At 52.2% G+C, this 20,618-nt stretch overlaps 9 protein-coding genes across 9 annotated transcripts; 7 read left to right on the top strand and 2 right to left on the bottom strand.

Moving 5' to 3' along the window:
* Window positions 1-1,505: 1,505 nt before the first annotated feature.
* Window positions 1,506-3,961, top strand: NFIA_030120 (glycoside hydrolase family 55 protein; the record flags this gene model as incomplete). Its single annotated transcript, XM_001262476.1, has 2 exons — window positions 1,506-2,285; window positions 2,336-3,961. 2 exons carry the CDS (start codon window positions 1,506-1,508, stop codon window positions 3,959-3,961), a joined length of 2,406 nt encoding a protein of 801 aa, XP_001262477.1.
* A 1,074-nt stretch (window positions 3,962-5,035) lies between these two features.
* On the top strand, window positions 5,036-5,647 carry NFIA_030110 (putative GPI anchored protein; the record flags this gene model as incomplete). The annotated part of the gene is made up of 1 exon (XM_001262475.1): window positions 5,036-5,647. One exon carries the CDS (start codon window positions 5,036-5,038, stop codon window positions 5,645-5,647), a length of 612 nt encoding a protein of 203 aa, XP_001262476.1.
* A 151-nt stretch (window positions 5,648-5,798) lies between these two features.
* NFIA_030100 (putative GABA permease (Uga4)) lies at window positions 5,799-7,749 on the bottom strand (the record flags this gene model as incomplete). Its single annotated transcript, XM_001262474.1, has 8 exons — window positions 5,799-5,956; window positions 6,007-6,391; window positions 6,439-6,525; window positions 6,577-7,109; window positions 7,157-7,304; window positions 7,355-7,402; window positions 7,449-7,594; window positions 7,650-7,749. The coding sequence occupies 8 exons, from the start codon at window positions 7,747-7,749 to the stop codon at window positions 5,799-5,801; spliced, it is 1,605 nt and encodes a 534-aa protein (XP_001262475.1).
* Window positions 7,750-9,313: 1,564 nt separating this feature from the next.
* On the bottom strand, window positions 9,314-10,357 carry NFIA_030090 (aquaporin; the record flags this gene model as incomplete). The annotated part of the gene is made up of 3 exons (XM_001262473.1): window positions 9,314-9,654; window positions 9,702-10,002; window positions 10,049-10,357. The coding sequence occupies 3 exons, from the start codon at window positions 10,355-10,357 to the stop codon at window positions 9,314-9,316; spliced, it is 951 nt and encodes a 316-aa protein (XP_001262474.1).
* Window positions 10,358-12,213: 1,856 nt separating this feature from the next.
* On the top strand, window positions 12,214-13,125 carry NFIA_030080 (uncharacterized protein; the record flags this gene model as incomplete). Its single annotated transcript, XM_001262472.1, has 2 exons — window positions 12,214-12,514; window positions 12,569-13,125. 2 exons carry the CDS (start codon window positions 12,214-12,216, stop codon window positions 13,123-13,125), a joined length of 858 nt encoding a protein of 285 aa, XP_001262473.1.
* An 844-nt stretch (window positions 13,126-13,969) lies between these two features.
* Window positions 13,970-15,211, top strand: fhpA (flavohemoprotein; the record flags this gene model as incomplete). Its single annotated transcript, XM_001262471.1, has 1 exon — window positions 13,970-15,211. The coding sequence occupies one exon, from the start codon at window positions 13,970-13,972 to the stop codon at window positions 15,209-15,211; it is 1,242 nt and encodes a 413-aa protein (XP_001262472.1).
* A 221-nt stretch (window positions 15,212-15,432) lies between these two features.
* NFIA_030060 (RidA family protein) lies at window positions 15,433-15,902 on the top strand (the record flags this gene model as incomplete). Its single annotated transcript, XM_001262470.1, has 2 exons — window positions 15,433-15,544; window positions 15,613-15,902. The coding sequence occupies 2 exons, from the start codon at window positions 15,433-15,435 to the stop codon at window positions 15,900-15,902; spliced, it is 402 nt and encodes a 133-aa protein (XP_001262471.1).
* Window positions 15,903-16,079: 177 nt separating this feature from the next.
* Window positions 16,080-18,208, top strand: NFIA_030050 (Zn(II)2Cys6 transcription factor; the record flags this gene model as incomplete). The annotated part of the gene is made up of 5 exons (XM_001262469.1): window positions 16,080-16,160; window positions 16,228-16,956; window positions 17,007-17,216; window positions 17,268-17,395; window positions 17,440-18,208. 5 exons carry the CDS (start codon window positions 16,080-16,082, stop codon window positions 18,206-18,208), a joined length of 1,917 nt encoding a protein of 638 aa, XP_001262470.1.
* A 386-nt stretch (window positions 18,209-18,594) lies between these two features.
* On the top strand, window positions 18,595-19,112 carry NFIA_030040 (uncharacterized protein; the record flags this gene model as incomplete). The annotated part of the gene is made up of 2 exons (XM_001262468.1): window positions 18,595-18,703; window positions 18,805-19,112. The coding sequence occupies 2 exons, from the start codon at window positions 18,595-18,597 to the stop codon at window positions 19,110-19,112; spliced, it is 417 nt and encodes a 138-aa protein (XP_001262469.1).
* Between the last annotated feature and the right edge of the window lie 1,506 nt (window positions 19,113-20,618).

Raw genomic sequence — 20,618 nt, 5'->3', positions numbered from 1 at the left:
GTGATTACTATGAAGGAGTCCCTGGAAAGGTGCTCTGAAGTAAAGGAGAAGAGAACAGAGTCTGCAAGTGTGAAGATATTACCCTAAAGAAGCTATACCTATAAGTCATCTCAAGGTAGCCTTAGTGGGGCTTCCACCCTAGACGATCATCAAACCTAATCCCTACTTATGGACCTATTGTAAGTTGACAAGTCATAGGTTAGATCAAATGGATCTGCGAGCCAGTTCCGCTGATGCCACACAGGCCATTCATGCATATACAAACCAATCTACGGAGTAAACTCCACAGGGTCTGTTAGCATCGAGTCCAATTATAGGCTGAATGGCTCCACATTATCATCATCTACTTGACCAGGTCAGCTAAGCCACAAATCTCGCACAGGGGATCATACTCACCAAGTGATCATTGGCCAGTCGGGCTTGAACTATGGGGTTGGATTGAGCTGATTCGAACTGGAGAGGGCCTGGTGCAGCCGCGGCAGCACTCAACAGTGGACAAGAGGGGTCTGAATTCGGGTGCCTTTTCCGATGATGCGCTAGCTGCTAGAGAGGTAGAGATGGACGTAACTTAGCGTCTCGTGGGTGGGAGTGTTGAGCTAGTGCACAGAAATCTGCCTAGGGAAGAGGGGCAGATTGGTCTTCGTCAGGCATGGCGTCATTCAGCTCGCCAAGCAGAGGTATCAGATCTTTCCTGGATATGCCCAGACGCATAGTCCTCTCAGCAGTATTCGAAGGCTTGACTAATGCTGCAGAATTTAAGGACAATTCGAGGACTTTATTGACTAGCTCCTCAGATATTGTAGAATGGCACGAGTCATAGTCAGTCCTATCCATGAACAAGACATCATTTCACCAACAAGCCATATAAGGAATTCACACATCTCTTGAGGTCAAGTCTGGTACCTGAAGAATCTCGCATAGAATCGGGCACTCTGACTATGTCTGTGAGCTTTCCCAATTGGGACACGGAGATATCTGCCCCTGACGGATATACGTTAGTCCGCGATGGAAATGTATTTACTGTATTTACAAGCCATCTCCTAGGAACTAGAAAATCAATATGGTGTCACGTTGTAAGCCCCTGATCTCATTTAGTATTCAGGTCCAATTCCCTCATCAAGTCCGGCCATCTTTTCAAAAGATCCAATAATCGCCTAATGCAGGGGCATCTCTACCGTCTGCTGGCCAGAATGACTGCTGTCGACGGACACCACTTCCCTGATCAGGAAGCAGTATCATTTGTAAGCCTTTACGGCAGCGTTTCAAATCGGGGCCAATTCGGCGCCGTCTCACCACATCGTCCTAGTACTGACGCGCACCTTTCTCTCTTAGGAAATTCCCTCTTTCTTGTCGCACATGTGGTGTAACCCTGTCATTTAAGCCCGGTCTTTCTGCACAATGATTGTTCGTCGTGGTAGCGAATCTTCTCGCTTCATGAATCAGCACCCTTTTGATCGTGGTGCTTGCAGACGATGGGGCTAGAGATGGAAGGTTATATATCAGCGATGTGTCGTCCTCTCGAACTGACGGTAAGACTGTCATTCCTCATCCATTTGTCTCTGCTTACATTCACTCATCATCTTGCTAGCATGCGTGGTCTCCTCTTACTGACCACGCTGGCCAGCACGCTGGCTATGGCCTCATCCGCAGCTGTCGGGGCTCGTGCTCCTTCCTGCAGCGGTCCTGTCAAGAGCTCTCCATCTACCTACTGGCTCGTTGAACAGGACCACACCGGAAATCCGCGCGGATATGCCCCTAATGCAGGAGGGAACTACAACTACCCCGTCTGGCGTAATGTTCTGGATTATGGTGCAAAAAATGACGGCTCCGGCGACCAGACTGCCAGCTTGCAAAAAGCCATCAACGACAATGGCAGCGGTGGAAGCCGTGCAAGCTCCGGTGTCACTAGGTATCCGGCTCAGGTTTATCTCCCGAGTGGTACATACCAGCTGGGGAGCACACTCAACCTCCGAGTTGGCACGCTCATTGTTGGAGACCCAATTAACCCGCCTGTGATCAAGGCAGCGGCCGGGTTCAACGGCAACACGCTCGTCAATGGATACGATTCCAAGAATGGGCCTCCGGAGACCAGCTTCATGACGCTCATGAAGAATGTGGTGTTGGACACCACTGCTCTGCGACCTGATACTCGGATTACGGCTCTGCAGTGGGGTGTGGCGCAGGGTGCAGGTCTGACTAACGTTAAGATCAATATGCCGAAATATTCCACCGGTCATACCGGTATTCACGTCCAGGCGGGGTCCACTATCGCTATAACCGATGTGGTTGGTCTCTCTCTCTTCTGCGCCGTGTGGTCGTCAGCTGACAATTATAGCAAATCAATGGAGGTGTCGTTGGTATCGACAACTCCAACCAGCAGGTCAACTTCAAGAACATCCACTTCAATGGCTGCACAACCGCCTTCAAAGCGTCCGGTGGCCACACTGCTCTGCTTCAAGGCGCTACATTCGAGAACTGCGGAGTGGGCATTGACATGACCAGCAACGGACTGGGAAGCTTGGTGCTGCTGGACTCGACCTCGGTCAACTCTGGGACTACGATCAAGTTCCACGACTCGTCCAACGATGGTGGGAACCGCAACAGCCAAATCCTGATCGAGAATTTGACTCACCACAATGGAAACCCCATCGCCGAAGACAGCAACGGCAACGTCAAACTGGCCAGCACCTCTCATGTCGACACGTGGGTCTGGGGGAACGTCACTCCAGGCCAATACGAAACGGGAACTAGCTTCAGCACCAACCGTCCCAACGTGCTGCTGTCTGGAGGCAAGTTCTTTATGAAAGCCCAGCCTACGTATGCCGAGTACGCTAGTGACCAGATCGTCAATGTCAAGGCCGTTGCAGGCCACACCGTCAAAGGTGACGGATACACCGACGACTCTGCTTCCCTCAACGCCATTCTGGCCGCTAATGCGGCCAATTGTAAGATCAGCTACTTCCCATACGGTGTGTACATAGTCAAGGACACGCTGGTCATTCCACCGGGCTCTCGGATCGTTGGAGAGGCGTGGTCGGTGATTTCCGGCGCGGGCAACGCCTTCAAGGATGCCCGCAATCCTAAGGCTGTTGTCCGGGTTGGCAACCCGGGCGACGTGGGCGTTGCAGAAATCCAGGACATGCGGTTCAGTGTGTCGGAGGTCCTCCCGGGAGCCAAGATCCTCGAAGTCAACATGGCCGGAAGCGCTCCGGGCGACGTGGGCTTGTGGAACACGATTGTCACTGTCGGCGGCACCGCCGAGACGAGCATCTCGACCAAGTGCACGAACCAGGACACCTCCCAGTGCATGGCAGCGTACATGGTGATGCATCTGACCAAGAGCTCGTCGGCGTATATCGAGAACTTTTGGGGCTGGACGGCCGACCACAACCTGGATGGCGGGTCGGGGTACACTGTCATCTCGACAGGTCGCGGAGTCCTGGTCGAATCGACCAAGGGGACATGGCTGACGGGTACTGGCTCCGAGCACCACTGGCTATACAACTACAACTTCCACAACGCGCAGAATGTCTATGCGGGTCTACTTCAGACCGAAAGTCCGTACATGCAGGGCAGCGGCGCGACTCAGACTGCGCCTGCGCCTTGGACCGCGGACTCTGCGGTTGGTGATCCAGACTTCTCCTGGTGTGCCGGCGGCGACCAGAAGTGCCGCACAGCGCTGGCGACCAATGTCGACGGCGGTAAGGACGTGCTGCTGTATAACTCCGCGGCGTGGGCGTTCTTCGATGGCGAGTGGTACGGAGACTACGGGACCCAGTGCAGTGGAACCTGCCAGAGCAACATGATGCGGGTGAGCAACAACCCAGAGAACCTGGTGTGGTATTCGATCAACACGCGCAAGACGAACGTGATGGTGTTGGACGGACAGTCGAATCCGACCGAGTATAATCACCCAGGAGGATGGGAGGCCATCATTCAAGCATACCGGCAGTTTGCTTAGATCACCACCCGTCTTAGTACATAGCCATCTAAATGTAGTAATATTACTTCACCTGAGCCATGGGATGAATCGATCGTCACCGCCACATGGGCATTGCCACACCTCGGCAGTCCTACTTTGTTTACGGAGAAACCGAGTAACTAGTTACCAGGACCCAACAATGCCATCATCATTGACTCGTAACTAGTCTACTTGGTCACTTGTATAATTGCAATATGCAATGCACCACCACCCAGCATACGTCATCAACTTGGCATCAGGCAGCACAATATCATCCAAGTAACACAATTACACAAACAAGTCCCGCAGCCTTGCCTGACATGGCACAAACCTGGGCAGTCTCACTAAGCCGCCGATCTATGGATTAGGTCATGCCAGAACCATTCACATTGCTTATTCACTGCGCGCCCCATAGCACTATTCTGGGAGTGGTTAAACGAAGCGTACGCAGTGGATCCGTGGCTTGGGTCTTGGTTCTGGAAAATACTTTACGAGTCAGTAGTGCCTTGTCGTCTGCCACGCCCGCGCCATCAATCCTACGGTAGGTAAACTTGGAGACAAGACACTAGTCGTGGTAGCCTGATAGATTAATTATGATGTAGTGGATTCACCTGGCTATTGTATGTTGCAAGCATCTACTGTAGTACATCATCACCAACATCAACAGAAAAGAAACTGACCCTGACACAGTGGGCTGAGTGGACCCAGATGTTGAGATATTGTGATTGGCACGACCTCATCCGATCGACCCGTGGACGTCGTCATTCCATGTTTTACTGGTCATTGTGGATAGAACAGATTTGATTGTACAGACTCCAGTACCTGTAACTGTAAGTGATGTATCGCCACGCAGTCACTGCACTGCGCCTTGTGGAGCTGACGTTGACCCAGGGCCCAGTATGGAGTACCTGAGCTGACTCGATCTATTTATGGTGTGTTGGCAGTGTAACAACATATAAAGCGACCAGTCTCCAGTCTCCAGCCTCCAGTCTCTCTCTGCTTCATTATCATCTCATAACTCATACACCTATCTCATATAAACAAAACCAAACAACCAAGAAAATAAGAAGCAAAATGCAACTCCTTCACCTCACAGCCCTCCTCCTGGCAACAGCCACCTCCACCTACGCCCAGGACAACAACAACAATAATGGCAACGCAATCGACTCCCTAGTCTCCGCAGCCAACAATATCGCCTCCGACGGCCAAAACGTCGCCTCCAACGTCGTCGCCGACGCAACCTCCATCGCCTCCGCCTTCGAAACCGGCGGCGCCGCAGCCGTCTCCTCCCTCACCTCCGACGCCGGCGCCGCAGCCTCCAACGTCCAGTCCTGGGCGACCTCCGTGGCCTCCGACGCGCAGTCCCGCGCTTCCGATGCGGCCAGCAGGGCCTCGTCTGCTTGGAGCGAGGAATTGACCACCCTGACCGGAACGAATGGGACGCCGACCGCGACGGAGACCAGGTCGGTTAGCGAGACGACCAGTTCGACGACTGCTACCCTGACGGATACTACGACCTCCACGAGTGGGTCGTTGACCACCACTATGACCCGGACGAGTACTAGTGCCGGTGCGGCGGGCACGTCGACCTCGACGTCTGAGGGGGCGGGTGCGCAGGCTACCCCGTTCCTTGGGGCGGGGATTGTGGGCGTTGCTGGTGTGTTGGGTGTTATGGCTGCCCTGTAGGGGTATGCATTAAATGATTTGAGATGAGTGAGGTGGAGATGACTGATTCGCTGATTGCGATCTCGTTATGGTTATGCTTATGTCTATATACCGACCTGTACATGTACTCTGAATATGACAATCAATGACAATCTGCATTTATGAATACAATTTAGTTGGTTGCATCTTTCTCTGGCTGGGATACCACCTCCGACGAATCGATAGTCATCTTGGGGCCTGTGTACCATTTCCGCGCGAACAGGAAATAATACGTCATGCATGCAACCCACACGAAGCCGTTGATTACGATAGTGTAGTTCATTGTCGATGCTGTAGCGTAGCCGTTAGCATAGTCCGTAGACTGCAAAGACAAGACTTACGAGTAGGATTCGGTCCTCCGCTCGGAAACATCGACAGCATCAGCCCAAAGATCAACCACAGGATCGCCACAATGGCAATCGGCCGGCTCAGCTTCCCCGTGTAGAACTCGCCCGGCCGGAAGTGCTTCTTGCTCCAGACCACGCGGCAGAGAATCGGGGTGCCCCAGGCGACGTAGTTGCTCGCGACGAACAGGGAGAACAGCGCGTTGGCGGCGATCGAATTGATCAGGCAGAGCAGGCCGGCAACGATGCACACGGCGACGAACCCGACGATTGCGCGGACGGGCTGGTACCGGATGCGTTTGCTGATGTGGCGGAAGTAGCCGGAGAAGGGGAGGGCGCCGTCGCGGGAGAACGCCCATGCTTGCCGGGAGGCAGCGACGATCTGTTCATCAGTACCTCTGCATACAGTTTGCAAGATGGAGAGCTTACCAAACTCAGTCCGACCAGGAATTGAATGACAATCAGCACGCCCGTGAACCCAAGAGCTCCCTTCTTGCCGAGGGCGTCATAGTAGATCTGGCCCGTCAGTCGCCGTCAGTTACAATACGAGGAAGGTGGATGGCTTACCTGTGCCATTGGCTGCCCGAACTTCGAGCCCATCGTCTTGCTAACATCCGGGTCCATCGTCGCGGCAATCACGGACAGAACCAAAAATCCCAGGAACGTGGCGCAACCCGACGACCAGATGATCCCCAGCGGCACGGCCTTGGCCGCATGCAGCGCTTCCTCACTCATGTGCACGCACGAGTCGAAGAACCCAATCGACCAGATGGGGGCCAGGAACGACAGCACAAAAGCCCAGCCCGTCGGCCACGTTGTCAGGTTCTCCACGTCCCCGAAGACATACGAGCCCGGGTTGAGGGACTGGCCGCGGCTGATCTTGCCGACGGGAAGCGCGACCACCGTTGCGATGATCATCGCCACGTTGACGAAGATCGAAAACGTTTGGATCTTGTTCATGATCGGCCCGGCGAATACGGCGCACACGGCGTGCACGAGAATCACCCCGACATAGACACCATAGATGGTCCCGTTGGACGCGGACCATTCTCCGTCACGCGAGATCGAGATGCACGCAAGCAGCAGCAGCGAGAGTGTGTCTGTACCGTCAGCGATGCCTAGTGATGGAGCGATAGACATGACATACAGTCAACCGAGCACATCCCCCCAATCAACCCAAGGGTGTTGCTGTATCCGACCAAGAAGCTCAGCGGGTTCTTGTACTTCTCACCCGCGAAATAATGTGTCCACCAGTATAGACCGCCGGCCGTAGGCATCGCGGACGCCATATCCGCCTGTTGTCATTAATATGGGCGCAATCGCAATCGACGAGTCGGGGACATACCATCGCAAGACCGACAAAAAAGATGAGGATACTCGCGGTAAACCATCCCTATCACTATTAGTCGCGTCCGGAAGAAAGCAAGAAAATAACGAACCCAAACCATCCCGACTGGACCAGCTGGAAGTGAGAATGCAATGGTGGACGCGATCGACGGAACCAAACCCATGATACTAAACGCGACCGCAAAGATTTCTAGCGTCGAATACTGTCGTCGCAGCTCCTGTTTGTACCCCAATTCCGCTGTTGTAATCAGTCTGCTGCGCGTCGGACGCCAAACGTTAAAGCTGCGACTTACCCAGGAGCTGCGTGTCGTCGACCACCTGTCGATGGCCATCGACGCCATGGTCAGCGCTTGTGGCATCAACGGTGGTCTGCGAGCGCATCTTCAGGATCATCTTGGCGTCCAAGCAGTCTCAAATGACTGCAGAATCGATGATCGTCAAAAATGGGGAGGACGAAGACTGAAGAAGTCGGGAAGAGGTCAACCCAGCGGGGACAATGGAGTTATCTGCATCGGGTCGGACCCGGGAACAGGTACCGCAGACTAGATAGACTAGAGGGACATGGTGTGAGCACTTGCAAAGTCAAAAAACGACCGTGTGCAAGGACATTGGATGTGGCATTGGATGTGGACGACCTGGACGAAAGGGGGCTATCCTGGAAACTCTGATGGGGAATGGATCGGCCGACTGAGAAGCGGGAGATGATCGTCGCGGACCATTCAGACGACATTATGGGGTCTGGATTATGGCCTCCACAGCTCCTGGCTGACCTTGGATGATGCAGCCATACATTTGCGATACCGCACCTGCCCGCCCCTAATTGGTAGTCCACAGACTCCTCTACGTTCTCTGTTATATTACTGTTACATACTTACTGATAGTGATAACCGAGTAAATTCGATGATACTCTGTATCGCCGCCACCTCTCCAGAATTGTGGTTCCATGGACGCGGAAGATCTCGAGTTCATCACTCACGGTCGGGTGGCATCTGGTTGGACGGATGCGCCAAGTCCCATGGGCACGCTCAGGTCTGGCCGGCGTCGTTGGAACATCAGAGGGCGTGCATTTGAGCTGTAAATGTGACACTGTGGAGAGACACGGTCTTGGTTCACCTCATTTTATTGATTGATTAATTGAGTTGCCTAGGACGCTAGGCCTGCATGTTGCAGTCTGCACCTTGTCCTTCTAGTTTCCGTAGTAGCCGTTAATAGCCAGGGTGCAATCCTGCGAGTACCTGAATCGATCTCATCTCCGAACTGTCATTCCTTCCGTCGAAATAGAAAATAGAGCAGTATTGATATGAAAAATGAAATGAGGATGCTCGTGATGCAGCGACGGCTTCTCCAAGGTTTGTGCGTTGTGGAGCTGGAGCTGGTGTGGATTCTGCATTGCGGGCGTGTGCCGAGTGTCGGCTGTCGTGTCCGTATTCCGTACGGAGGACTCCGTACGTGAGTCAAGCCAGACGTGGTCAATTATAGCTAGGATGGTACATTGGTGATAGCAAGAATGATCACTGAATGCTGATGCTTCCAGAAGATGAATACTTGAGTATTATCTACCACATGATCTTGAGCTGGCGATACACCAACACCTGACGATATGGTGCCACCCCTAAAACAGCTCGTTTGCGTTACCAATTTGACGATTGGATCGCAATATCAATTTAATCTAGCTCTACTGCATGCCTTTTGTTTAGAATCGAATGCTTTCCTCAAAAATGAGACTGTAGTCACCGTCTAACCTGCCAGATCAGGTAAAGGGGGATTTCGCAATTCTTAGACACTAGGGACTTCGCTTAGCGTGCGATATCATCGCTTTTCAACGCTGATGGATGACTGGTCCCAACACTTCACACCAAATACATACGCATATTGCCTGTTTCTCTTGCTGCTACCTTCATCTGTCCTGCTGAACCACCTGCATCAATATGTGATGTCCATCGACCTATTCCATCGATTAAACCTGTTCCGCTCCGCTGACCGGTCCACTAGGTCGATTTACACCTCGAGGCGAATGACTCCGTACGCCAGCGGTCGAATCCGAAAAAGCTGTTGAGTCTCTGCCATTCTCATCGAACGATCCAGGGCCACGCTTAGCCTCCCACTCGTCATAGTCCTGCCCCGGGTTGACGGACTCGTATTTGAACATCCGGAGGAAGGTGTAAAATCCGCAAGCCAGCAGAGACCCGAGCAGTGGTCCAACCCAATAAATCCAGTGATAACCAGGGAAGCTTCGGTTGATCACGTCTGGGCCGAGTGAGCGCGCGGGATTCAGCGAGCCCCCGGTATAGTAGTCGCCTGTTGTCATTAGTCTCAGCAGCAAGGTGGATTTGGGACATCCATACCGATCATTTCCGTGACGAAGAAAGTGAGGCCGATACCGACCGGCGCGAGGAAAGTGGATTTGTGCTTCACGACGGCCAGCATGATGATGACGAACACCAGTTGCGCTGTGAGAAACATCTCGATAAACAGACCCTGAGAAATGGAGGCCCCTCCACCCAGTCGAGTTCCGACGTTGAGGTCACCCGGGAATAGAGCGCTGACGACGCCTGCGGCTGCGATGCCGGCTACAAGCTGTGCAGCGAAGACGAAGACGCCTCGAAGGGGCGGCATGCCTCCGACCAGGCATAGTGCCAAGGAGACCTGTTCTGTCAGAGTGGGTTGCAGTGTTGTATGGTTGGAGACTTACTACAGGGTTGAAGAGGCCTCCCGTCACCCGATAAAAGGCCCAAATGTTGACTGTCAAGGAGAAACCGAACGATAGGGCGGAATAAAGAAGGTTGGATGTGTTGGGAGGGGCACCGGCCACCGGCTTGGGTGTGTTGGAGACCTGCGTTCCTGCAAAAGAGAAGAACAGGAACAGGAATGTGCCGACAAACTCTCCCACCACGGCAATCAGGTTATTTCGAGCACTGTCCGCCAGACCCAGCATGGGAAGCTGACTCTGGCTGCGCCTGACGACACGCCGCTCGTCTCCATTACGTTTACCGAACAGCATTGTATCTTGCTTGATATGGAGGACAGAGACTGATTTCTAGGATGAGATGACACTGGCCGTGCGATCGATACTAATGTATCCGCGACTCGCATTCTCTTATATGCTCGGCAGGCCATATCCTAACTTTGATATGTCGATTACGACATGTACAATCATGACTATTTCGGCGTGTCCGTTGAGCTTGTCTTGGTGTTCTTACATTTACTCGCCAATCTTTGGGTCATGTCGGGAAAGTCGCCATTTCCGGCCATCTGGGGTACCATCAGAGATATTCCTAGCTATTATGGTCAATGAACACGAACGAGGATCCAGAAAGTCAGTAAAGTTTCAATGGTCGATCAGGGCCCAGACATCGGTTGGCTCAATCGATCGCGTACACCAGTTCGCACTTGGTAGTGGTCAACGCAGTTGACAGTTGGAAATTGCAGGAAATCTGTCAGTCATCATGTCATTAACTAGATGGATGATTGGTATATATTTGACTCCTGATGACCTTATCAGTATTCTTTCGTTGCAAATGATGACAGTCACTTCTGTGCTGCACATAGCATAAGCAGCATAACGGAGGCTGAGTAATTGTGCACATTATGCTTAATCAAGGTACGTAGTCTCGGGTACGGCGGACTATTTCCACGATGTGGACTTCAGTATTTAAGACTTCAAATTGCAGTAATTATTTGACCTAACATGATTAATCTTCTGAATAATGCAATGTCATGTATTCGAGATCTTCGAACCAAGTAGAAGGGGGAAAAGGAGGGGAAAGCGTCTGCTTCCGTCCGTGGGTGGGGAAAAGAGAACCTGGAGTTTGACTCGAGGATACGTTTTTACATCTAGAAGCATCACCTTCGGCTTCTACGGCTCTGTCTCTGAAACACCTTTTAAAACTGCCGCGTTCAAACGTTGGTTTATCTCAGGGTTGGGGGATCGTCAGGTACGGAGATGCCAACACAGTGTTGTAGCCAATGGCTTCTGCGGTGTATCGACTATCGAGATCATTTCGGAGCCGTCAGCCTGAGTGGGTCTTTCCACGAACTTGTCAGATTTCCGACTGTTCTCAATGCTTGGCCTGTAGCCTATAGGAGTTTAGCTACAATAACCAGAAGGCTACTATGCCACGCTAATCAGGCACGCGAACGCACTCTCATGGAATGGGTGGCTCTCGAGCAACGGAGACTCGTGCCCATTGAAATCCTTCCAATTCTTGCCAGCAAGGCAAAGTGATTTGGCAGAGTGACGCAGCGACACTTAGGGACCTGGGCCAAGGCTGCAGTGTGACCAGCCTGCATTAGAGTGGCCGTCGTGCTGGCAGCGTTCTGAAAGGTACGCATGAAAGTAACATTTTCCCCCTAGGACCTTATCACGAGGGATATTGTTCGATTAATTAGGAGACGCCAATTCGGTTCATCTAGACTCATGCCTGTCCTGCTGTTACTGGCTCTTGTTCGCTTTGATGAACCCACATGGACTACTGATTTCGAGCCCTTGATGGTATGCAGACCAGCAACATAGCCCGCGGCCAGGCAAAGATCATTTGAGAACAAACTGGCGTAGCTGTTAATCAGGCAGTGATCGCCATGGTGATGTCGGCTAGAACCAAGACATAAGAGTATGCTTAGTCTGTTCTTGCACCATCTCGAGGATCTTGCGTTGGGAGTTTACTTCCCCCTGCAGCTGCATTCCTGGGTCACTGAAACCCAGTAAATATGCGCCTCGCGGTTTCAGCCTTTCCGGCCGCCAGTCTAGGCGATTGACTGCAAGTTCGCAGGTTCACGTAAGACCTATTTATAGTCTCGATTCTCTTCCCCTTCTCGACATGCCATCACATACCAACTTGTTATTCATGGCTGACAATCATGCCATTCAAGCAGCATAATGGGAGGATCTACCGCATCACAAGACTCCTTGTTTTTCACCTTGTTTTCATAATAACTGCGTGCCCACGGCAAAGTTCTGCCGCTGCGGATGCATTCATCTTTCCCCCACAGAATGGTTACACCGGCGAATACATATCGAATCTGGCTTTCACGGTCGGGCAGTCGATCGACATCAAGTGGAAAAGCGGTTGCGACGAGTCCATTCAGTTCTGGTTGATGAAGGATTCCAATGGTGGCGACTGTCAGTTTCAGCGTGATGCGCTGTGTAGTCAAATCGCAGGTGAGACTGTTCCACACGGGACCTGGATCTCGGCCAGCTGCTGACATGGAGCAGATACTCCCAACAATGGCTCCATAGCATGGAATGTCAGTTTCATGGGGCTTGCAGGCCCCGGCGTCTACTACATATATGGGTTATGCAGCGACCCGGGCTCGACCCGTTTCAGCTGTCACTATTTCAATATTACGTCGAAGCAAGTTTCAAGCTCGACGACGGCCCCCAAAACCACGACCTCTATCCCGGCGTCAACGAAGCAGAGCAGTCTTCAAGACCCTACAACGTCGTTACCGACATCAGCTGCACTCGGGGTAGGGACGGCAAAGTCAACGACCCCAGTAGGTGCTATCGTCGGAGGGGTGATTGGGGGTCTTGCAATTATAGGATTGACGCTTATTGCTGGAACTGTACTACTGAGGAAAAGAGCATCATCTGATCCAGGTGGATCTATGCCCCAGACATGGAGGGGGAAGGCTGAGTTTCCAGAAGCAACACATTATGAGGGTCATGAGCTACCTTGTCCCGAGACAATTCCAGAAGCAACGAATCACGAGGACCATGAACAACAAAGCTCAGGAAGTCAGCGGCGTGCTCCGATTGAGTTACCGTCTTGACATGTCGAGACCTTGCTTCTCATGTATTCTATGGTAACTAGACACTGGGTTAGTATACATTGGTACATATAAGATGTTTGATAGCCATGACCTTGCTTCCTAGCTACCCAGGATATTGAAGACGCTAAGCTGGGTCTGGAAATAAAAGACGAGCACTATGGCACTTAGCGATCTTCGGCTTCCACAGCCATTTCAGAATACGTAGTTATTTTGTGCACGGGACTCGGGCCCGAGAAATAACCGGGTCTCCGATCCCGAAAAATCTTCGCGCCGGGATCTTGCTCGCAAGTGGCCTGACGTTAGGCTATTCGGTTTTAATTGTTAGGTAACGGCAGTTAATTGTGTGAGACCAATTAAAAACAAGGTAAATAGGTGAAACTTGAAGTATGGGGTGATGGATACGGAGTGGCATGGAAGTAGACCATCTGGAGTCTGGAGTCTGGACTCTGGAGAATGCCTGTGCAGTTGAGCAATACCGTGCAGGATTCACCTGCCGACTATTGGAATAGCATCTTGATATCGTTGATAAATCGAGAGCTCTTTGGCAGCTGGTAGGAAACCAATCGCTGGTGGAGTCTGTTTGCTTATTTATTCCTGCACGCTGATTCCTCTGTTCCTGATCCCAAGTTTGCATGTTTCTGACCTCATACCAAAGCCTCCGCGGAGATATCTTCGCCATCACTGCGGAACCAAACAACCAAAAGAAAATTTTCCATATGGCACGACTTAACGGGCTAACAAGTAGCGCTGTGTATAAATACTGCAGTCTTGGGCGTTGACCGCACACTTGATAATTCTAAGAAATATTCAGTTTCCAACTACTAAAACACTGATTCCCATCATCATGCCTCTAACACCGGAACAAGTTCAAATCATCAAGGCCACCGTGCCTGTGCTGACAGAGCATGGAACAACCATCACCACAGTGTTCTACAAGAACATGCTCACTGCCCATCCCGAGCTGAATAATGTCTTCAATACCGCTCACCAGGTTAGCGGCCACCAAGCTCGTGCTCTAGCCGGCGCTCTCTTCGCCTATGCCTCCAACATCGACAACCTGGTTGCTCTTGGACCCGCCGTCGAGCTCATCTGCCACAAACACGCCTCGCTGTACATCAAGCCGGACGACTACAAGATTGTCGGCAAATTCCTGCTTGAAGCAATGGGCCAGGTCCTCGGTGACGCCCTCACCCCGGAGATCCTCGATGCCTGGGCCACCGCCTACTGGCAACTGGCCGACCTCATGATCGGCCGCGAGGCCCAGCTTTACGAGGAAGCCGAGGGCTGGACCGACTTCCGCGATTTTGTCATCGCGCAAAAGGTCCCTGAATCTTCGGAAATCACCTCCTTCTACCTGAAGCCGGTGGACGGCAAGCCTCTACCTGCCTTCCGGCCGGGACAGTACATTTCCGTGCAGATCCACGTCCCCGAGCTCAACTACCTTCAGGCGCGCCAGTACTCTCTCAGCGACATGCCCCGGTCAGACTACTACCGCATCAGCGTGAAGAAGGAACCTGGACTGAACCCCGCCGAGCCCGGCGCAAAGGCGCACCCAGGCTACGTATCGAACATCCTGCACGCGTTTATCAACGAGGGCGATACCATCAAGGTCTCTCATCCGTACGGCGATTTTTTCCTGTCTGACGCGAAAGCCGCCAACCCCGTTGTCCTCATCTCTGCCGGTGTCGGTCTGACCCCCATGACTTCGATTCTCAACACCCTGACCTCGCAGTCTCCGGAGCGGAAGGTCAGCTTCATCCACGGCGCCAGAAACTCTCAGGCGCGTGCCTTCAAGAACCACATCACCTCTCTGGAACAGAAGCTGCCAAACCTCAAATCCACCTTTTTCACCAGCCATCCCACGGAGGAGGACAAGGAGGGCGATGACTACCAGTACCGCGGCCGTGTGGATCTGAGCAAGTTGGACAGCAACCGGGATTTGTTCCTGGATGATGCCACGACGGAGTACTACGTCTGCGGACCCGACACGTTCATGACTGACATGCTGAATGTTCTCAAGTCCAAGGGCGTGAGCGAGGACCGCGTGAAGCTGGAGCTGTTCGGAACTGGCGGTGTTCCTCATTGATTTCGTATTGATACTCATTGCATTGCATGTATATAGATAGATCATCCCTACTCACGAATTACGACTTAGATAACTTTCATCAATATCTAGATGTGTTCAACATATGTGACATCATCTGCAGCAGAATATTCAGCGGAATACATATTCCGCTACAACACCAATACAACAATATAAAAGCCATCTCACTCTATCTATCGAGACTACAATACAACTATATCAAAATGTCCCACCTAACCTACTACAACTACGACGGCGTCGGCAAAGCCAAACAATCCCAGTTCAAATACAGCCAAGCCGTCCGCGTCGGCGACCGCATCGAATGCGCCGGACAGGGTACCCCCTCCCCTTCCTCATTCTCCCCATACTCATCCTCATTACCAGTACTGATGGATAGAAAGGAGGCTGGAATCCCAGCACAGGAACCATCCCCCGCGAAATCAACGCGCAGATCGACCAAGCCTTCGCGAACGTGGACCTGAACCTACGGAACGCAGGCGGGGCGGGCTGGAGCCAGGTATACCGGGTGAACTCGTACCATGTGCCGATTAACGACGAGGCGCTGGAGGCGATGGTGCGGAATTTCCGCAAGTGGGCTCCGGGGCATGAGCCGATTTGGACGTGTGTGGGGGTGACGCGGTTGGGAGAGGATGATATGAGGGTTGAGATTGAGGTTGTGGCGCATGTGCCGTAGATATCCTAGTGATGGAATTGGAGAATGGTGCTGGTGGCCATATTGGTTGCGTGAAATAAGTGGTGATACTGGTACGAGATGGGACAGTCTTGATTAATAATGCGGAGTTTATTTGGACATTGAGAAATTGAGTCCCGCGGACAGTAATCTTCAATTGATAAGTATTGTCCAGTGAAAATGCCACCGGCTGAAAAGAAACAATCCCGAGGGAAATATACCACCAAAGCCTGCGAGGAGTGTCGTCGTCGGCGAGCAAAGGTACCTTATGCCATGCATTTAGCTCTTCTTTCTGACGTTCTGACGTTCTGACCTGCAACTGTGCAAGTGCGACGGAAAAAAACCATCCTGCTCCCGTTGTCTGCAATGGAGTATCTCCTGTCAATACTCCTCGAATGAGGACGGGAGACGGCCTGCATCCAAGTCCTACGTTGACTTGCTTCGTCAGCGCATACAATTCCTCGAGGACTTCCTGGCCAAACGCGGACTTGATCCAGACGCGGAAAAGTCACTTGGAGAGGACGCTGCAGAAGTTTCATATATGGAGGCTCTATGCGATCAATTCAAGGGACGTCTTGCGCTAGACGAATCTCTCAATTTCGACGCCGATGGCGAGATGCGGTTCTTTGGGCCGACGAGTGGCCGTCTCCAGTTCGCTGCTCAAGGTATCTCGCCAGAGAAAGATTCGAACGCACGCGTTGAAGCCGAGCCCCTTGCATCAACGGCATACGACGCTTTCGTTCCTACAGAGCTGGAAACCCACTTGATCGATCTGTACTTCGCCTGGGAGCAACCATGGTACCAGATTGTGGACGAGGAGCTCTTCCGCGAGAGCATGGCAAACAGAGGTCGCTATTTCACTCCCCTGCTTCTGTACAGCATTCTCGCCATGGGGTCACGGTACTCTGACCGCGTCGAAACCCGCACCGACGCAAACGATCCTAACACAGCTGGTCGATTCTTTCTCGAACAGGCCAAGACTTTACTGCATGGGGAAATGGAACGGCCGAGCCTGACGACTATCCAGGCATTAGGCCTTATCGGGATGTTTTACATTGTGAGTTCGCTATACTTACTAGATGAAGATTTACTCAAGCTATTCTGTAGGCCACAGGGGCTGATGCAGCCGGGTGGCTGCACCACGGCATGGCGAACAGGCTGAGTCTTGACATGGGACTCAATCTGGACCCGGCTGCCTTCGAGGGAGCCGTGAGTATGTCTCCCAAGGAAATGCAACTCCGACGACAGATCTACTGGACTCTATACTGTCACGACAAGCTCTCTGCGAGCTATACAGGGCGCGTCTGCTCCATGCTGGTTCGTCCTTCGTTCTGTTGAATACCACAGCCCATTAATACTTAGACCTAGGACGTCCAAGGAGCCGTCAACCTTCCCAGTCATGCAGAGCCATCATCTCCCCGACAGCAGGCCATTCTCTCCCTACAGATAGCCTTAATCCGCATCTGCCAAATCTACGAGAGGATCTTGATGTCCTTGTACGTCTCTTTCCACAACAAATCGACGAAACTGACAACAGCAGGTGGGCTCCTAAACCCAGCCTCAACCAACACCAACGACCCACCTTTCTCAAATCCTGTCTTCTGGACCTAAAAACCTGGCTCTACGATCTCCCTCCAGCGCTCCGGATCGACCAGCCAAATCCTCTTCCGCACGCATATACCTTGCACATGGTCTTCCACACTGCTAGGATTCTCCTGGCCAAACCATTCACAGTAAGGCATCAATCTGCGTCCAACGATGCAGATGCCAACGGAGGAGCACAAACACAAACGCAAGCACAGTCCGTCTCCACCGACTCCGCCCGCGCAATCTGCACCATAGCCCAGAAATACCGCCAGCACTTTGCGAGTTTCCATCTCAGCCCCATCACCGCGACGCATTGCACGCTCTCGGCAGCAACGGTGTTACTTGAGGATATCGCTGGCGAGGACATGCTTCCGTCGCAGAAGAGCCGGCTGGAAGTATGTGTGGGTGTCCTCGAGGAGTTGGCGGGCTTGTGGCAGCCCGCACGACGTATCGGGACCAATCTGCGGCGGTTGCTGAGGACGAGGTATAACCTGACACTCCCGGGGAGCAGTACAGAGGGCCAGCTGCAGGCGACCGGGGATGGTCTATTAGCTCCGTCTACGGGGTTTGATTTTGTGGATGAGTGGAACACAGAGTTTCTGCCTCAGTATGCAGAAGGACTGCCGGCGGCTCTGAGTTTGCCTCCCGCTTTGGACTCGCTACCGGTTGATTACGGGTTGTTTGATCTGTTGAATCGGATAAATATGGATAGGATGTGGTAGCCAGGGTCGATTCGTCTCTTGGATCAATCGCAGTGTGTCAGGTACATAATCATAATCTGTATATAAATGATCCGGTATGTTGGCGACGTGCATGACCAGTGCATCTATATCCCATGACAGTCATACCATCCTTAATCTGGATCATGCTTTTGAAGCTCACGGAAACCTTAGAAAAGCGCTGAATACGAGCGTGCTATGGTGTCCTACAACGTCGCCAAGCTTCCTCGCCCCCCAACCGTGAACCCATGACTCATAAGAGAACGGGCGAATGCTCATAACAACGGAAGATATCCTTACAACGAAGTCTCCTCGTATCCACCCCGTTGCCATGCCAAAGCAAAAGCCCAAACAAAAGAACCCCAGACCACCATCCGCCCCACCCCAGGATGGATGCGAATGCAGCTGCGGCTGCTTATGCCACGCGCCGCCATCAACAGGGATGCCGATCCACGTCCTGTCAGACGTCTGTCATCGCAAAGGATGGGATGAACCGGAGTATTCAATGGTACACTACACCCCCTAACAAATACGATCAAACCAAATCAACCAATCCTCGCTGACAAGGACCAAGACACAAACTGCAAATGGCTACCTAGCCACCGTATCCATGCGAAGCACATTACCCAGCGGCGAAAGCATCGTACTCCCCTTCGCGGCGCCGGATAGTCTCCGCGCTGCGTTCACCGATACAGAGGAGGAGATTGCGAAGAATAATATAGCGGTGTATGTCCTCTTCTGTATAGGTGAGCATAACTCAGACTTGCCGCGGGGATGGCGCGGTTTGTGGAAGAGGGAGTTTGAGAGGATCAAGGCGGTTGATGTTAAGGAGGGGAGGGGGTGGATGTATTCGGGGGATTTGTTTGGGGGGTATAAGAGGTGGCAGGATTCGCTCTACGAGGCTTAGTGACTGTTGGTCTACGAGATATGTAAGAGGTTGAATTCTGTAGAGTGAAAGAGCCCCAGCCACCACCATCAATAACAGCCACAGCCACTTCCACTATAGGACAAGGCTCTCGTCGATGGAGCGCTGCCGCAGACGCGATAGCAGACCATGCATTAGAGTAGTTCCTCCACACAAACTGCGAGCCGTTCGTGAACTGAAATCTCGGCTTCAATGGATCCGAGGTATTCAAAGCGATGGGGATATAGTTGCCGTTGTTGCTTGGTTTCCAGCCAGGTCTGTTGTCGTCCACGCGGGAGCAAGAAAAAGAGAATGTCACTGTCCCAAGGGGCCCAGCCAGTGAGAACAGGGCCTTGGCGGTGGTGTTGGTGAAGTTGACGGCATTTGTGAATGGCGTTGTGGAATTCCTAACCAGTACGATAAGTGGACTCGCTAGGAGCAAAAGGGGAATATGTACCACTGGAATTTTAGCTCGTCCGCACAGCCATGATGCCAGGTATAGTTATCCGGTCGTTGAAAGTCAAAGGGATTAAAGGGCGTTCCATTGCCGCGAAAGGTTGACTGGTCTCCTGCAATGCTGTATCCTTTCCCTGCGTGTCCCAGTCATACTCGACCAGCGTCGCTTTATCAAATCAAGGATAACTTGTGGAACGAAATGATAGTTATAATCATAGTCGCATAGCTCCCCGGCCTGATTGAAACACAGGTAATTTGCTGTACTGAAGAACAGGCTAAAGATTGCGTCGCCCGTACAATAGGAGCAGCGGGAAGAATCCAGCAGTTTGCCCTCGTGTGAAATATCAAGTACAAGGGGTTGGTATCCCACGGTGGATTCGCGCTGACAGCGAGGAATGAGTTTTTGAGGGAGTCAAAGTAGTAAGTGGGACATTCTGAAGGTGCAGATGCTGGGTGTTGGAATTGGCCGGCAATACTGCCGCTGTAGAAGATGAACTGGGTGCCCGCCTGGTTGAGATTGCAAAGTGAAAAGGGGAGTAGGGTTAACAGAGGCAGAAGATTCCATCGAATACTCATGTTGGTGAGATGTACTCCTGTATTCTTTGCAAATGTACACTAACTTGAAAGCCGAGCTTACTATCTCAAGTGCCGACACCTTGATATCAGAAAATATGGGGTACATAAGCATCAAAGCCTAGTCTCGTCTATGGGATAGTGTCTGGGCAAGTGCTTGATGTGTATAACACCTACCGAGAATGAGCCGGTAATAGGATAGTTCTCATCTACGGCCACAGCCGAGCTCTGGCAATTTATGCTTTGACACTTTGTCCTACACCACAGATCGCCTGATAGTCTCCCAACTATTGCAGATCGGATTCTGCAAATCGCTGCGCCCTTGTTCATGTGTCACTAGGCCAGCTTGCCTCTCCTTGGTGAACAGCTTAGTGAGGCTCTTTGCCTAAGCATACAGTATGGTCTCTGAGGCAACCTCGGACTTTATCATCGTTGGCGGTCAGTCTTGATACCTCTGTTTGGCTGTAGGGATATCGTAGA

This window comes from Aspergillus fischeri, genomic scaffold (genome assembly GCF_000149645.3).
Source record: "Aspergillus fischeri NRRL 181 1099437636261 genomic scaffold, whole genome shotgun sequence".
NCBI classification, from domain to species: Eukaryota; Fungi; Ascomycota; class Eurotiomycetes; order Eurotiales; family Aspergillaceae; genus Aspergillus; species Aspergillus fischeri.
The sequence above is the reverse complement of the archived record's forward strand: the minus strand, read 5'-3'. Positions and strand labels throughout refer to the sequence as shown.